The sequence below is a fragment of the Falco naumanni genome, chromosome 4 (assembly GCF_017639655.2).
Source record: "Falco naumanni isolate bFalNau1 chromosome 4, bFalNau1.pat, whole genome shotgun sequence".
Lineage (NCBI taxonomy): Eukaryota > Metazoa > Chordata > Aves > Falconiformes > Falconidae > Falco > Falco naumanni.
In genome coordinates this window covers 5,736,053-5,755,057 of record NC_054057.1, presented here as the reverse complement: position 1 = coordinate 5,755,057, position 19,005 = coordinate 5,736,053, and the positions used below count along the sequence as shown (strand labels likewise).

The 19,005-nt window shown below is 36.7% G+C and overlaps 1 protein-coding gene across 6 annotated transcripts in view; it reads right to left on the bottom strand.

Annotated features, from left to right (window-relative positions):
• Positions 1-19,005, bottom strand: part of NEK10 (NIMA related kinase 10) — a 115,910-nt gene that overhangs the window by 30,316 nt on the left and 66,589 nt on the right. For all 6 annotated transcript variants that reach the window (XR_005827290.1, XM_040589436.1, XM_040589433.1 and 3 more), the window contains 3 exons: positions 16,902-17,115; positions 6,579-6,762; positions 6,404-6,490 (listed from right to left, as the gene is read on the bottom strand). Coding sequence is in view for 5 of the 6 variants with exons in the window: in XM_040589436.1 (XP_040445370.1) it covers positions 6,404-6,490; positions 6,579-6,762; positions 16,902-17,115 (485 nt within the window). In the remaining variant the exon portion in view is untranslated. The remainder of the gene's footprint in view (positions 1-6,403; positions 6,491-6,578; positions 6,763-16,901; positions 17,116-19,005) is intronic.

Below are 19,005 nucleotides of genomic sequence, written 5' to 3'. Positions count from 1 at the left end.
GTAATTAAGAAAAAAATAAAATATTTTATGCCAAACTTACACTAGTTTTCCCATTGTTGGTCCTGTTACAGCAGTTATATTAGTTCTAGAGCAACAGTAGGGGGCTTTCAGAGAGCAAACATATTTCTGAGAGTCTTAAATATTTTGTATTCAAACATATTTTCTGTCACGCTCTGAAATACAGCACCTCTGTTTTTCCTGCTTCTTTGAGACCCTCTAAATTAAAAAAAAAATCCTGAAGGAGGCTTGCATTTGTCACACAGAATTCACTTTAAAACCTAAAGAAATTATACATCCTTTGGCCAAATCTGTCTCCCTAAACAGAAGGCACACAGACTGAGAAAGAATTAAAGAAAAGGAAACAGGTTTTTATTCCTTGCTAATGCTTTGCTTAAGGAAACAGGTATTAAAACTCTGCAGTAGTTAGGCCAAAAGACTGTTTGGTAGGAACTGTTGACTTCTGTAATAGCAAATAAACTAGGCTCTTATAGAAGCAAAGATACACCAAGACAGGAAAACAGATAGGAAAATGCAGCGTCCGCTGCCTAGAAAGTAAAGGCGGCCTTTGGAATTGAAAAAAATATGATTGTTCCTATTCAAGGAACAGGTATTTTACCTGCAGCCACAATAATACAAATATAAAAGCAGGAGCTCTGACTGAACCTGAATCATGTTGCTTGGGGTAAGGACAACCTCATACACTCCATTATAACAAAGACTATAATATATTATGGGAATATATTCGAGAAAATCTGTAACAGAAACTACTCAGCTAGAAAGCTAAGTTTGAACACAGCTGTTTGCTAGAATTTTAAAAACAGCACCCCTTCCAAAGTATTTATATACAAAATTGGATTTGAAATCCTATACGTTTTGGCTGTTTCAAATAAACAGTCTCTCTATCAGTAAAGAGCTCATATTCAAATTTGCTTTATCAGTTTGATGACTCACCATATTTGACTTGCTAATCTGACAGCTTATAAGTGTATTTACAAGTGCATGATATTTCACACCACAGTCTGTCTCACCACTTCACTGTACATGGCAGAAATGCAGTATTTTCTAATCCATATGCTACATTTAGGAAAATACTTATTAATGCTAAAAAAAAAACCCTAACCAGAAATTATGATGCAGAAAAATCACTAAACAATAGCCAACACCTTCAGCCCCATTTTTATTGCTTATTATGTTAGAGACTCACTGAGCAGCTACAACTGAGAGAGGAGTCTCTTTATGTTACACACTATGAAAACATATTGGAATAATTTCTTCAATAACTAAGCAAAAAGAGACTCAGACCATCTAAAAATCATCGTAACAAACATGTTCACATGTGTATACACACACTCATTGAATACTAACTACTTCAGTGATAATCCTTAGTCCTTTGTGTAAGAGTTATGGTAATCATACAAAGCCAAGCAGGGAGTAAGAAACAACACAGATGTGTAGGAAAGAGTTAACTAACCTAAGTCATGATGTGCATAGTGCATTCTGATGTCCAGCCCAAGGTGTTAGCTCAACCATATTTCCTGTGTTTACTCAACCATATTTCCTTTAATCATGGTTACTCCTTTGACATGGATGGGAAGAGCAAGGCGACATGTTTTGTTCAAATGCCTTGCAAGAGGCAATTTCTCAGTTCAAGATTATCTCAAGCAAAATGAAATATAAATCCTCTATCTCATTCCTGGTTTGTGCCCACCCTTACTGGAATGCGGAAGACACAGAAAATCCAAAGCTTTTGATTCTTATCAGCCTCCCTATTCCGAATAGTTCTATGAAGATTCCTTGAGGACATTAAATTTTGTAAAAAAATTTATATCAAATGAGGCATCAAGAATTTTTCTGATTGCTACTTTGGTCTTAAATAGTTGATGTAATTAAAAGCAATTTCTAAGGCTTTAACTTCATAACATGCATTGACATCAGTGCAAATCATACAAATACATTCTAATATGTAGTTTACTGTTTTTCTCTTGCAGGTACCTAACCACATAATTACAAGAAGAGCACTCATAACATGATACAAGATCAAAAAAAACTGGGAGGACAGTAACTTTATCTTTGGATTTCACTTTCACTTCACTGATATCTAAAAAAAACCCTCTGAAAATCCTTTCAAGTTTGATCAGACTGATAGGAAAATTGAATTAAGATTTCATATTAGCACAAAACTTCAATACATCTCCTTGAATGAAATGGAAGCAATGGAAGTGGTTTTTTGAATGATTGCTTAATGATCTTTTCAGGAGAAAGGTCAAATTGCCTTTATTTATACAAAATATTCTTAGGAAGCTGCCCTTTAAATCACTGTACACTGAAATGGATGTTCTCAACCATGTTAATTAGCTGTTTTGCAGAGCAAAGAGAATTAAGTTTTTTGCTCATTAGCAGTGACCACACGTACAGCAACAGAAGTTGCCATAATCATACTTAAAGCTTAACTCAAGCATCACACAGGAAAACTAGGTCTTGGCAGAACTTGTTCTAGCTGATGTCTTCAACAAAGTCCCATGAACCTGAGGTCTCAAGAGAAATCTGAACCTTAGACAAAGTCAAATGGGAAAAACAAGCCTACAAAACACTGTAAGATCTCAAAAATTCTTCAGAGACAGCCAATTGTGCAAATTAGTTTTCTTGATGCAATAATCGTTGTCAACAAAATTCCCAAGTTTTCCCCTCACAATCTAAAGAATCATATATAGCAGATGTGAGATGATCTTACCCCGAAGAACTACCAAGCTATCTAAATGTCTTATGTAAAGAAAAAATATCTTCTCAAATCCTCACATCTTCCAAAAAATACAAGTGGTCTAAATTTAAAAAAAGAAAAAAAGAAAAAAAAAAAAAAAAGGCAGTTCTATGACCACAAAACTTGCAAAATACAAGGTAGCTGCTGCCTTCAATGAAGCCCAAATTTTGAAAGACATTACTAGCTACAGACAGCAAGTGGCATTTAAGTAATGGATATTTATTTCCTGCTGTGTTTGCTGTTATCCTTAGAAACAGTTAAATTTGAATCTAAGTGATGATGACCTAAACCCAGAGACCAATCATTTGCTACATACAATGTGCAGAGTTCCTACTTTGAGAGTATCCTAGTTCTTGAAATCCTGTTATTCAGCTGGATACTTTTGACTGCTTTGAGCATTACCTGCACAAGGCTCAAGTCCTGCCAACTGTGTAAACAAGTTATTTTTCTAAAAGTTCAAAGAAGGATACAGGAGACCCTTCCAGAGCTACATCACTAGAATATTCTTCTGGCAGATCTGTGGTCTCTTCATTACATGATAACTCTGCATACTATTGCATCGTAGAACTTTTGGCAAGGAAAGGAGTCCTGAATCAAAGCATCTTTGCTTCTTGGTCACAAGTTAGGTAAGTTCAGAGTTTCTTCCAAATACTGGAAACATATATTAAATTATGAGGTAACAGAAAAACTCCTAAGTAAGATACAGCACAACAGGACTGTGCATTGAGCCTTCTGGGTCTCATGAAAAGCTAGTAGCTGAGCAATCCTAAAAGGGACCTATTACATGCTTTTTATTGTGAGGAAGGTCAGAAGGCAAGTACATAAAACCCTAGGGACCAGGGTTTTCTAATAACACCTTCTACATAGAACTCGTCTTTCAATGTGTTTAGGACATTGTCCTGATTACAGTGTAAACAAACATGGTTAAAGGAAACAAAAAAAATATTGTCCAAAAACTGTTCCCAGCCACAGGGTAAACTTCTAAACTCCCTCTCACCCAACTGAAATACTAGCTCTACTGGACTACTATGCATTATGAGATACCACATATTTTCCTGCTATTTGGTATTACCAGCAGAAATCCGGTACAGTAAATCAAAACCAAGTAAAAACCCCTTAAATATGACTAAGCTAAGGTAAAGTTGGGAAGTTCCTTAATTTTAAAATAAGAAAAAATGCAACTAAAATGCTGTTATCATCCCATCACTCTTCATTGCTTTTTGACTAAGTCCCTATGCTCTGTCAATCTTTGTAACTTCCAATTATAAGGACTTCAGGGGAAAAAAATACATCTCTCACTACTGCCTCTATGCTTCTGAAATGTGCAGAATCTTGCTCCTGTAGGATTAATCATTTTAAGTACCATGAACTATCCCAGAACCTACATACCCTCCATTTGGCAATCTTAGGAGTTGTTAAAGGAGCTGGTCCTGTAAAACTACATTATCTAAACTAAAAACAATAATCCTTTCTTAAAGCATAATTGAAAAGCACAGGTTATGTAAAGTTATTAAAAATATTTTGACAATTGGTGGACTATAAAAAAGCTAACCACTATTACACTGTCTCTCACACACATACCAGCTTCTGTGCCACTGAACAACTCCGCATATCACACCTTTTTACAAAATACCACCACAGTTTTAAATTAGGGCAACATTTTTCTACATTTGCAGATCATGTTTTCTCTGAAAGTGATGTGATGGCAGCACGATAAGACAAACCCTTTCAAGACCCTGATCAATATACCTGTAACTGAAACGTTTTCAGGTTAGTGGTTTCCAAGTTAGGTAGGTGAAAGTTGGACACATTTTCCCCTGTAATGCTGACATGCCTGACAAAACCATGGCTAATAATTCAAATGCTGTTAGCCACTTAATAGCAAGGAAATATGCTTGGAACATAACCCAAGCGATACCCAAGTATGCTGAATGTAATAATTTTTTTTAAAGCTATATTTTCTTTTTTCCTGAAAACATGAAAAATTTGCCAGCATTAATTACAACTTATCTACAATGCTAACTTCAATATTAAGTAGAAACTACAGGTGATCTGAAAACATATGACTGCAGAATTATTTTTCTGAAAAAGCAGTCCTGAAGTATCTATATAACAATTAAATATTCTGGGAGGAAAATGGACAATGACTTCTAGAAATGCTGATTCAAGTCACTGGAATTAATAGGAACTGACTGATTCTTTCCACCCAAAGTAAGTCAATGAAATCAATTTAAATATTATAAAAACTTGATGTTTTGTTAATGTCCAAATCTTAACAAAATAAAATTAACAAGAAGATCTTTATCCATAATGCTTTGGGTGCACAAAGATTTCAAATGTCTGTGTACAATGCTGAACTAGCCAACAAACAATTACACTTCTGGGAGACACACAACGTGTTATTCTTCAGTATAAACAACAAAATAGAATATTGTCTCCACAGGCTGCTTTTCCTCAAGGGTTTCCTTCCATGCAACACCCTCCCACAGTCAGATTAGACTTCCCTGTACCCTGTAACCTCCTCTTTACTCCCTTAGCATAGGGAAGTAACAAAGAAAAAGAGTTTTTCTGTAATTATTATTTTTTAAAGAAAACTTTGATAATAAACTCAGAGCTGGCTAGCCACTGGTCCTCCAGCCTTTAGAATGGCAGACTATCTGGTTACCATTACCAAATCATATTAATGGATTTTAAGTAGAATTATCAGATCATTTATTTGCCCTGCACTAATGGTTAGATGTTTCAGTTAAAAGCAGTTACATTTCTTCAATACCTGGGCCAAAATTTGAAGGAAATCCGGCTAGCAAATAGGACTACAAACATAAAGTAATGTAATTCCACATTTTTTGAAGGCTGGGACCTTGCAACAATATTTGTTAATCTTCAAACAACTACTATCAATCTTTTTCTTCTAGTATAAAATGCTCTTTGATTTTCCCTGACCAGAACTCCACCCTATTTAATAGGTAGATCATGGTAGCTCATAATTTAGCAAGTAGCTCACAGTGGTTACATGTCTTTTTTTTTCTTTCTTTTTTTCAGATTTAGAATATAATCCAAAAACTATTACTTAAGATAACACCCAACACAGCTAGTGCTTTCCTATCTGATTACCATAAATAACTACAGGCAGAAATAACAGTTTTGTCACACAACCCCTTCCTAATTCAAGTCTAGTCATTAAGCATTCCTTCAATTCCATTCAGTCAAACCATGCAGACAGCTAAAGCTTACCTCTTTCAACATTCTTTTTTACACCCTCCAACAGGGCACTCCATTTCTTCATATGCATAGCATTATTATTACTGAGACAAAAGTTTTCATAGTCTCTTCCATTTGTTTCTTACCAACACTACTTATCTTATGCTTCAAATATAAAAAAAGCCTTTGTCAAGTTGCCCAATAATATTCCAGTTTTCGTAGCCATTACTGCAAATATGGAGACAAGCTACACAAAGACTATGTGATGCAAAATGTATTATACTGGAATCAGCTGCCACAGGCACAATTATTTTATTTTTCTTTACTTAGGAACCACAACAGACAGTGAACTTGCAATAAATCATGAAATAGCGCAGTATTTTGGAATAGACAACTATTTTTCTGTTAGAAAGTAGCGCACGCCTCATCCTTAAGGAATCTTACCAATAGCAGACTCTTTCAAGTGACTTGAACTGGAGCTGCTGGAGTTGTCCAGTATGTCCAGCTCATCATCAAATTCAGAGAACATATCTGCACATAAAAATGAAAGCAAATTAGCTTTTAACATACCTCTGACCAGCATAATAATACTCCTGATGCTTCTTTTTCTAATGACTACCTTTCTCAGAGTTGTGTAAAGTGCCATGATCCTCTATAAGGATTTCTTCATATTTTTTTTCCTCATCTCTTCCACATGCAGATTGACAGTTTCCAGATAGAAGGCCAGTATTTTCTGAAAACTCCCTTTTGCAGCTGGCTGCTTCACTGCTGCTGCTATGAAGACTCAATTTCTTGTAATTTTTCTGACAACAAAGAACAAAAAGGAGGTGTTGACTGTCCTTATCCAGCACTCATCAGAAAATCTGCAAATGAAAAAGTGTCACTTGTGTATAGACACACATAAAAATAGTCCAGAACTATGTGATACCTGGTTCAGTCACTGTTTCTAAATCTAGAGCAAAACTTTTAAAAAACTAATCAAATTATTTCTAGCCTTTACATAAAAGGCATCTTTGTTCTTGATGAAGGTCTTTTCACAACAAGCACCACAAGTGAAAAAACTAAAACAAATACCAGATCAGAAAGAAACACTGAACAACACAAAAAAAACAAAAGACTGGACAAAGATAGCGGGTTCTCAGATACAAGCAATGGGAGATTTACTCTCTTCCAGATTAGGTAATACACAGCAGACCAGTTCTGGACAACGCAAAACCTGCACAATAGTCAAGATGGTAGCAAAATATGAAGTGAACTTGGTATGGTATGATGCCAGAGAGACTCCCCAAGGCTGAACAGACCAAATGCTGAATGGCATTAACAAAGAAAATCAAAACATGGAATATAAATCATTTGCCTGTACCATTTCAGTACTGAATCTTGTCTGTAGCATGGGGTTCTTTAATGAGTATAAAATTCTGCCTTTGCTGCTGTCAATGTTTATAGCTTTTCTGGAAAGAACAGAGATCCCTGATCCCTGTTGTTGATTCTATTTTAATGCAACATATTTTGAAGGCAGACTAGGGGTTTGATCTCATTATATATTGTTTCAAGTCTTCTCATATTATTTCTGTTGTGAGTGAATAATTTCATGCTTATTTTCACTCTATCTTGTCGGAGCAAAGTGCAATAAAGGAGAACAGGAGATATATAAATACGTCCAATTTAACAAATCAGTGTCTTTAATGTTAAAGTAGTATCAGGAGATAACACATTCTTCACTACTTATATTCTTACCAAGTGTGTCCAAGACAATTTGGCCTGTATCTAAGACTGTTCTTCCAATTTTTTTCCCATGAAGTATTTTGATCTTATTGGGGCACAGCAGAATGGGTGCACTAGAACCCTTTCCTCCTTCAGAAACCTAGCTGCACCCTGAGCACTGACTATACCACTGCCCGTGCAACGGTCTGCTTCAATTGCCTCCCCATCTTTTGTTCCATTTCCAAAACTTTAACTTAACTTGTACAAGATGGTTTTTCAAGCTTTTCTCTTTAGATTTGGCTGGGAAAAGATCATTTTATACTTAAGTACTGGACTGAGCTTATGCCCAAGATGCCACGATAGCAGTGACTTCAGTGTAGCACAGCACGGCAACCACTAGCAATGACTCTCAAGCTCACTTACAGAGAGCAGCCTAGTCATGGCATATATATGCATGCTCACTGTGCCCTTGAAAAGAACCAATTCACCTGTTCCACATAAAAGAAAACAAAGTAAAGAGACAGAAGGGTCAAATCGCATGGAGATTTCAAACTTAAATCTCCTTTCAACATCGCCAGTACTGAGCCTTACACTCTAACGACCAATTGTTAACAATAACTTGTAAATCAGGTGGAGCTAAGGGGGAAGAAGATCAGAAAGGCATGCTGTTAGCAATTGGTGTCAGATCTAACTGCCACATCAAAAAAGGAAACCTGTTTGAAATGCATGAACTGAATTCTGTAGCTCTCATGACAAAAATAGTCATCAGTCCTGCTACAGAAACTGTTCAGAGATCAGTGAAACATATCCTAAAGCCTTAAAGCAGTTCTATAAATTGTAAAGCTATAACCTGTCTATAAAATAAAATCTGGTTCATTTACATAATACCTGAACATACAGAACTACAGTATTTCATCACTGATCTGAGAGTAACAAATAAATTTCCTGTGATATATTTTGCCCTACCTAGACAATAGCTAATGATTTTCAAAAGTGACATAATATACTGTTGTTTCTTTTTTGAGTAGGCCACCTGACTAATTTAGGAGGACAAAAGTATCCCAACTGGAGGAGCCTGGCATGTGAGTTCAATGCTACTTCTGCTCAGCATTGGAGTGGGACCATAAGGACCTACATAAAGATATAAGGAGATAAAGAACATAATTTTGTGAGAAAAGCATGGAGAAAGTTTTCTCCAACACCTTGAAACAACCATTTCTACGCCTCAGAGTCTTGGAGAGACTTTGTTCAGATAAGCAGAAAGACAGATACTTAGCTTTTTAAGAAACCTGTGAAACAAGGGGATATTCAAAACATCACAAACACTCAAACATGAGTTAGGTTGATACACATTCATTTGAACTGTGCTCATACGTACACACTTGATTTTCGAGTCCAGTATTTTACAAATCTTTCTGGAGGCTTCATCAGTTGATCCAGTATATTATTACATTTTCGTAATAAACTACTGCCTCACTTTCCCCACGATCAGATTGTTTGCCACCTTCGTTGACAGAAAATCTGCCTTTAGTATAAACAAACACATTTCAAAAAGAAATCTAAGGGGAAAAGAGTTCCTGTGCAAAATATATTCAAATCCTGAACCAATTAAATTTTCTTCCAGGATTCATCTTCTTTTGTGACTGAGCAAAAGCGTCTCTAGAAACACTTGAAATCTGTGTCCCGGTCATAAAGAAAAACCTTTGTCTACAAGCTGAGACACTTCATCCACATCTGTATACTTGCACTATTCTCTCTCTTCACTGGTCAGCACTACCACTATAAAATCAGATACACTTCATTTTTGGAGAAGTGAAATTTAAACTGGTCTTTTTGAGCTCCAACAGGAATCTAATCTTTTATAAACAGGAATTAACACTGTCAAAATTAAAAAAAAAAAAAAAAAAAAAAAAGATTTAGCTACTCTTAAAAATAATATTGCTCTTTTGTTTAGCTCCATTTTGCCATATTGCTATCCTGAAGAATTAACTTTTCTGCCTTCAAGAAATATAGAGCTCCTTAGTGGCATTTGCAAACAGTGTTTAATCTTCTTTATTAGAGACAAGTAATTACAGCATTATACTAGTCAATTTAATTTTTATTTCAGAAAAAAAAAATAGAACTACTTCCACTATAAAATTATTTGTAAAAACTACAAGATAGCAATAAAATGAGTAACAGGTAACATTAAATTGTCAGGAAGAAAAAACATACTAAACCAACATATTTCTTTCTGTAACAAAGTAACAGCTTTTGCGCATTAGGAACAAGAAGGAACTGTCATTTATAATTGTTTTAGTAAGGCTCTTGACAATGTTTCTTAAGATATCTTACAAGAAAGCTAGGGAAGTGTAACCTAGACAAAAATCACAATCAGTTGGCTGTATAATTGACCACAAAACTTGTTCTCAACTTGGTAACTACTTCGAGTGTTTTTTAAATTGAAACTGGGTAGCGAGCATAGTTTTTCAGAATGGCTTCTCACCTTGCTCCAAAGTCATTCAATGTTTTCACTGAATTATAATGATAATCTGCATAATGGGATAGATAGAGTGCCTATTAAATGTGCCTAGAGTGTGATACATTCACATCATCTATCATATTACAGCATATACATCATACACAGAGTTGTGTCAATGCAAGTGACGATAGGTGTCAGAAAGTTTTGAGAAACTGGAGAAACTTAAAGAACTAATGAAGTTTAAATATGGAGAATGCAAAGTTCTAGGAGCAGAGAAAAACAACTGTACAAATGCACAGACTGGGGAAGGACTGGTCAGGCGGCAGCTCTGCAGGAAAAGATATGCGGGTTTTGGTGGCTTAGAAACAGAATATGACTCAATGATACCATGCTGTTAGGAAAAGGTAAACATCATACTAGGATGTATACAGAAGGCAATCATCCCTAAGAACACCGTAGCCTTTCTACTTGGTACCAATATGGTTCTCGGCTGGAGTAAATGAGTCCAGTTTTGAACACTATCCTTAAAAACGTAGAAAGGCAGGCAAGGGGAGAAATAAGAAAAATTAGAGGTCTACAAAACATGACTTACAATGTAAGACTGCTGAAATTTGATCATTCAGCCCAAAGGAAAAAATAATACAAAGGGGAGATACAATATATGAGAGAAAAGAAATAACTCCTACCTATTTCAGCTGTGGGGAGGACAAAAAGTAAGCAGCACAAGCTGTAGCAAGTAAAATTCAGGTTAAATGTTAAGACCACCTAACAGTAATTAAGTGTTCAACTATTGCATCGATCTGGGATTGTGCAGAGAGAAATAAGTGTTCATATGCTATGTACCAGGTTTGCATGTGCTCAGTAAATGCAGCATTCTGGAGATATTTTAGACTTAGTGCTCTCCGAGCACTTATATGACATCTAAGAGTGGGTCTGAAAATTTCAAGTGTCATTTACATCCCGCATGTGCACATGCATATGCATTTGTTCATCTAATATCTCCTGGAAACAAGACATATATAACACATCTACTCTGTCAGGCATACAAAGCATGACCAACATCTTCTGAAAGCACCAGACTAACTGCAGATACAGTATATAGCATCATGTATACGTGCTATGGGTATGCTCAGGATTTCCAGTTATCTTCTGACAGTGCTTCAGGCATCCTCATGGTTTTCCAGATGTTATCTTCAGATGGAAAAAAACCAAGACTCATTCATACATGCAATTCTGACTGTAAAGACAGTTTTTGCATTTCTGCTGATTCCAAACTGTTCCCTAATTTGGCATAGTTTGCCTGGGGAGAGACTTTCTATCACTTGACATTTTTATGACTGACTGGTCAAACACAAGGAGTGTCAGGTAGCTCTAAGGCTTGGAGGTGGACAAGATAATCTCTGACAACTCTTCCTGCCTTATATTCTCTAATTTATTAAAGTACTATGATGTGCTAATAAATTGAAGCTGAATTCAGTACATTATGGATTTGTCATTAATAGTTTGATCACCCATTTTCACAGGTATTAACTTGGCTGTAACTATTTCCTACATTCAGCAACTCTCAAAAATATTTTACCTGCAAAAGTTTTTGCATATTCTTTTATTCTCCAAGCATAAATAGTATCAATCTAAAAAGGTTAGTTCCTTCTTATCACACTAACATTTCTAACCCCTAAACTGTAATTCCAGTACCTGCTATATAAACACTGAAACAGAATGGTGTCAGAAGAAAATGAATGGAGTGAAGGGTAGAAGAAAGAAATTTGTGGAATGCTCAGCTTTCATGACATTCTGAGTCCTCACTCTTTTCCAAAGCAATGGGAATGGATTACAGCACTGTACAGACAGGCACTATCACCCAATTTTCAATAACATTTTTAAAAACTTTTTTAAAAATAATTTTAATAAAAATAGGAATTTAATATTCTAACCTAATGTAAATTGCAATATTAATAACCTGTTGCATTCTAAGTGTTTTAGAACCAAACCTACTCTTTGCTTCAACCAATACAAAAGCAATTCCTGCATTCACAGTTGTTTTAAGAAAAAAAAAGTTATGCATTTGTTGGCTGAATTGACCAAAACATATAGCTAAACAGAAAGAAGAAAATAAATTAAAATTAATATTAATCCAATCTTTATGTCTTGTTCTGAGTTAACAAAAAAAATATATTAATTCCAATTGAATAGCTAATTAAGCAGTACTTTGTAATGCATGTGGTGATGCTCAGAAACTAACTGATTATAGTGAGACAACTGCCAATAGTGCAGAACTGACCTTGGGTATGGGGGAAATGACTCAGTGAAAACACAGTTAAATCATTTTGTGGTTTTTTTGCCTTTCAGGTAGCTGTGACCCTGTCCTCATTTCTTCTAAAAACTTGGGTAAATTGGTGGTAGCTTTTAATTACAAGAGTTGCTAGTAGCCTGCAGGGTGGTTACAAAAGTAAGGTTTCTTAAACCATAACGTTTAATCCTTCCCTTCTTGGCCATGCATCCCAGCAGATGAAGAAGATTGGGATAAAGAAAATCCATTCTTGTGGATAACGAAGAGTGGCAGCTGTATCATGCTCTGTATTTACAGGTATTCCTACAAAATGCTTCACAGTTATTTACATTAGGGAATTAGTGATAGAAGGGACATATAAAGACATCCCAATGTTTCTCAAGACTTTAAATACAACATTAATGTTTCCAAACCAATTTAGAAAAGACATAATACAATCTACTTTTAATTATCTACAGGTAGATTATGAAGGTTTATGCCGCAGATGGAAGACAGGAAACTGCATCAGCTATTTCAGGTCTGGCCAGGCTCTTTAGCCCTGTCTGAAAACAGCTATACTGTTTCTTTCACTACTCTTAGCCAATAAATATTTGAACTGCTTCTGCAAGAGAGAGGCAGGCAAGTTTCTTAGCACAGGCTGTAACCAAGCTGCCTGTAAGCAGAATATGAATCAGAATGTGTCTCCTAGCAGTAGCATCTTAGTCCACCAGAAGTGTAATACCTTGATACCTGCAGATCTAGGTCTGGGAGGGCCAGTATTGACCTGCAGCTAAAAATCCTATCAAGATGGTCTCTATGCCATGCTCTTCAGCCTGCTGGGTTAGGAGAAGACTTACCAGTTCAAATGCAAAACCAGGAAGATGCAGAGAGCAACCTTGCTAATAAGCATTCTCATGCATTTGGACATTTAGGACAAAGCACGCAGCTAATGGTGACCTAAATGTACCAGCTGAGACCAAGCTGTGACTTGCTCAGACAGTTCAGACTGTTAATGACTTCTGACACCCTATTAGCCCTGACACCCTATTAGCCTACGGAGCCACTCCGTAGAATTGCACTACACGCAGAAGCAAAAGTTGAACCTACTTTTCCATTATCTAAGCATCTTAGTCTCACATTACTCTGCATAATTGGGAACTACATTTGAATACATGGATTTGCATATATGGATTTAAAAATAAAATGTGTATTCTAGGGACATTATTAATACAAAAATTAAAATAAGCTTAAATTCACAAACACATTATTACAAAAACCTGGTGTAGAGAAAGAATGTGACAGAACACGTGCCATATGCACAGATCAGAACTTCAGGAATTGAGAAAAGGAAGTTATTCTGATCAGCCAGGTAGTCTTTCACATCTGCCCATTTTTAATACATTCTCTGAGAACAGCAGGAGGTGCAAATGGCTCATATTTTGTTATATATTTTTAGCTGACAGACTCTGATTATAAAGCTCACAGTTTTCTCTCCCACATTCAAAATATAGACAGATCTCAATATTCATCATTCTATATTGTTTTAGGTATGGTGATATTTTACATTTAAAAATCTGGCAAGGAGAAAAACATTGTTCTATTTATATTTCAAACAGTATGTGAACATGCTGGCTTATCAAGGGCTTCAAAGCATTATTTCTGAGTTAAAATATATGCAGTAAATGAAACAATGGATGATGCCCACGTAATCAAACTTATGTTTCCTAAGTAACAGAAGTTACTTATTTTCAGCTTTTTACAAACAGCCAAAATAATATCTATTTTTTTTCAAATCTATATACCTCAAAAAAGTAATCAAATTACTATTTGACTACTCATCTCTTTAAAGGAAAATATTCATTAAATAAACTACTGTTTTGACACTCAGATTTGGCTTGGAACACAGAAAACTCAGCCTTACCACTGGTCTGTTTGGTGACTTTACACAAACTACCTTCTTCCCCTCCACTTTTTCCTACCCAAAGCATGAAAATATAATGTTGACCACCTTGAAATGAAAGGTACTATGTGAGAGATACTTACCACTGTTGTTACTACTTGTTTGGGTCCTCTGTACCCTGTGTTACATCAGCAACCTTAACCTTTCAGAACTGAGCACACTAACTCTTATTAGAGACCTTTCATCTCTACATCTGCTTCTGTTCTTACATCAACAATTTCTATGGAAAACAAGGAAAGACAAAAATTTATGTGGGGAGCTGATAATGATTGTCTTTACTAACATTATTTTAAAGTATGGATTTTATGCTATACTTGCCAGGCGAGGCAACTACACTTCTACATCATCTACAGACCTGCCTTTCAATTGCCTACTTATCAGCTTCCATACCGGTCAAACTGCTTATAAAACAGATGCCACTCTGGCTCCAAAAAATCTCTGTGCTTAGTTCCATAAACCAGGACAGAAAGTATGTTCTTTATTTCAGAAACGTTCACAATATGACACAACCGGGATGAAAAAGAAGGCCATAAGTATATTTTAGCAGAGAGAAAACAAAGCATAAGATAGCTGGCTTCAACAAAACACTGAACTACGTGGCAGAAACACTGAATTCTCTGACACCATGAAAAAATGACAAATTACTTGGCTGTGGAATTGCTGGGGCCTTGACTGAGATGAATTAGGTTGTCCATACCTCACATAGTTTTTATTTCATGAACAGCTGCTTGAAATTCTTCCCAGTACTTTTAGTCAGAATATTTCCTTTTTTTCAAAAGTCACACTTTTCAGGAATAATTATTCTCCTTATTAGAAATCTTTCAACTTCCTAAAATTTTCCTTCATTACCTCAACAAGCCATGTTATTGCTCCTTCTCTTTCTAAGCCTTGTAGCACTCCTCTGAAATTTGAAAGATCCTAGCCTGATTTGTTCTATCTTTTGTACGGCATGGGCACACAATTAGGTCTTCCACCTATCACTACCGAGCCATACTCCCCTCAGCTTCTGCAGTGTTCTGGATCTTTGTCGGATCCTCCTGTTGTTCTTTTAATATACATAATAAAATATCCATTGGAGTGGAACTAGAATTACAGTATTCCTTCCTTGAGAAGACCATCCCTTATCCCCCCAAATACAGAGGAATTTTCCTTCTCGTTTGTTTTGTAGGTGTATTTTCCAAGTATTTATACAAAACAGAAGTACTCTAACTTCAGTGTAAAACTATTAGTTCTATCATACCTTACAAATGCCTGAATAGGTCACTTTTCTCTCAAAGATAGGATAACTGCATTGAAATCCCAAATCAAGCAGCTTTCCATCCGTAGTACATTTTTTTGCAAATTTCATCACAGTTATGCACTATAACTATAGCTCTTAAGAACAACTATAGCAAGATACGAAAAAATAACAACATACAACAAGCTTCCAAATGTGTAGGGTAAGAAAACTCAAAAAACATGAAAAATAATTGCTCTTACTGTTTTAAGTTATAAATCCTATTCTGTATCTTTCCTTCATCTCAGTAGTGTTTACATTTCAAATTACAGCGGTTTGTTAAGGTTTATCTTGAAGGTTTTGGCATCCTTTTTATTGAAAAAAAAATTGTATAATACAGATAATGATCTTGGACTGATAGGTAAAAAAACTACTAAAAAAAATTATTAACAATTTCTACAAGTCATGTTTGGGCAGGAAGGTGATGAAGACAAACATATTTTAAAAAAAAAAAAAATCCCTGAGCGTGGGACCAGGTGTTCCTGAAAATCTTTTTCCTACACAGAGGTTCTCCAGTGCAAACTCCTGAGCCCTGATAAAAAGAATCTAAGAATACAATAGCCGTGCAAATTATAACTGCTTCATAATTACCGTAACAATAATTTTCACAGAGAGCTTTTACTACACAAAAACATTGTCCTTGTATTTTTTTAAGTAAATTCTCTGAGAGCATATACAAGTTTGGTTCATTATTTAAAATACCAGTGTTCTTCATAAAGAGTGCTTAAAATACAGCCTGAAGCAAATGGAAGAATTTTAAGAAGTATTTCTGCAGAACTTTATCAGGCAGCAAGAAAGCATGAGCAAATACTTTAACAGCATCACTGCTCATTATTTAGCAATCTATAATTAAAAATTATACCTGTGTAGGTTCCATTTTCTAGGTGTCATTGTTTGTGAAGCATACACAAGATTATCCATTTGTTCCACCCTAGCCAAGTGTATATTCTCCTATTCACAAATGACTCACTAGAGTGCAGTAATAATTAAACATTATCAGATACTATCAAAACTGCAAGCATCTCCATAACAATGCCATTTTCCAACACAGAATGATATTGGGTTTTAAGATACTGTTATTTTTCCTGCATAAGCATGTCCACAAAAAATGAATTAATACCTTGTTAAAAATAAATTAAAGAGCCTGCATGGAAAAATGTCCTAAGAGGATGAGTCTTTTCATTTTTATTTATTTTCTGCTTTGTTGTACCTTATTTTCTTGGAAATGGCAAACAATGATAAGAAAAAATAAAGCCTAATACATATACTTACTTGTGATAAAACGGAAAGCTGATGGCGATAAGTTACTGCATTTCGATTAGCCTCCATGAAGTACCTCTGGGTTCGTCTCCTCTCCCGATCCAGTTTCTTCTCCAACATGAGATGGGAGGTGGATAAAGCATCCAGGTATTTTATCATCACATCGGACAGCAGCGAGCTGACCTCCACTATGTCTGGACGTGCTTCTGCATCAGGAGTCAAGCATCTACAGAAAGACCATTCTCTAATGAAAGCTAATTACTTCTTTCTAAAAAACTGTTTACTACCACTGCATTCCTCTGCTGGTATCTGGTATTTACCAAGTCATGGTGACCAGCCCTCTGCTCAGGCCTGCATGGGACAGTTTGACACTGTGCAGCCTTGGTGTTGCCACACCACAGAGCACAGTCTCTGGCATCAGCTGGAACAATTATCCTCAGCACTGACCCAGACAGAACTGCAGTGGGGGGCTGCTGCTGACACACTAGGGAGTGCCTGGTGCCTCTTCCTGGGGTTGTAGGAGACATTGGTCTCCACTGTGGGGACTGTGCTCTGTCATGGTGCTGCACCGCTGGACAAAGCAGCTGTGAAGGCGATGAGTGTACTGTCAGGAGGATTTGCAGGAGAATGACAAGATCTTTGCAGAGATGAGACCCCCAAACAATACAAAGGGGGGAAATCTAGAGATTACCCTCAAAGGAGCAGTGGATGGAGGCTACTAAGAGGAGGTAATCTGAAGACTTGTGACTTCTGACAGTGGAAGGAAGGTTTTTCCTCTGACTACTGATAAACAATTACAGAACAGATATAGTAGCCTAGGAACCGGTGAGAAAGAACAAGACTAAGAGAGGACACATCAGAGCCAGGTGAATCGGATTCAAGTATTCACATCACAAATAAGAAGCAGCAGATGACAAGTCATTTGAGACTGAGGGAACAAGGCAACCATCTGATTTGGTGATTGTGAACCCTATTGCTTGTGAGGTGCTTGGATTCAGGACATTGTGGAGACACTACCAAGACTCACCTGGCCATTGGGCTATTATGCCTTACTGCTGATTCATACGGGTATGAGTGACTCTACCTGAACACACTGAAAGTGACTACAGAGCACTGGTCAAATGTGAAGGGCAGAGGGCTGAGGTGGTGTTCTCAATTCATCCAGCGCAGGGGAAAGGCTCAAGTCAAGGTGGATGCAACCTGCAGTCCAGCACCTGGCTGTGTGTAGTCAAGAGCTTAGGGGTAAAGATCATAGGAACACACCAACATGGTGACACTGTGGTACACGCCTGCTGCAAACCACTCAAAACCAAATAGGAAGTCAGTGAAGCTTTTGTGGGACAGATGGAGGAAGCTTCATGATTGCACGCACTCATACTCATGGCACCTATTAACCGCCCTGATATCTGCTGATGGAGTATACAGCTGAGTGCAGCAATCAGGAGATTTCTGGAATCTGTTGATGACAATTCCTTGGTGCAGCTGATTCAGAAGCTAACAAGCAAAGGTGATCTGCCAGACCTGTTCCTCACAAACAAGGATATGAAGGGATGTGAAGATCAAGAGCAGCCTCATCTACAGCAACCATCAAACTGGAGTTCAAAATCCTGAGAGAAGTGAGAAAGACGGATTGGATAGTTACAACACAGGACTTCAGAAGAGCAGAATTCACTCTGTTCAGGGATCTTCCTGGTAGAATCTCGTGGAAGGCTGCCCTGGAAGGCAAAGGGAAAGCTTGGGAGAGCCTAGCTAATCTTCAGGGACAACTCAAAGCACAAGAACTGCTACATATAGGAAGCAGGGATGGAGTCACGAAAGCCAAAGCTCAGCTGGAGCTGAAACCAGCAATGGATGTGGAAGGAAGAAGCAAGAACTTCTGACAACAAAAGAAAGGCTAAGGAAAATGTGGACCCACTATGCAACCTAGTAACGAAGTACATGGCAAAGGCTGGTGCACTCAATGCCTTTTTTGGTTCCATTTCCACTGGGAAACTTTGGCCTTAAGTGTTTCAGATCCCTGTGCCTACCTGTAGAATCCATGAGAATGAAGCATTACCACACAGCAGAAAAAAATACAATGAAAGCATTTAAGCCAATTGGACATACACAAGCCCAT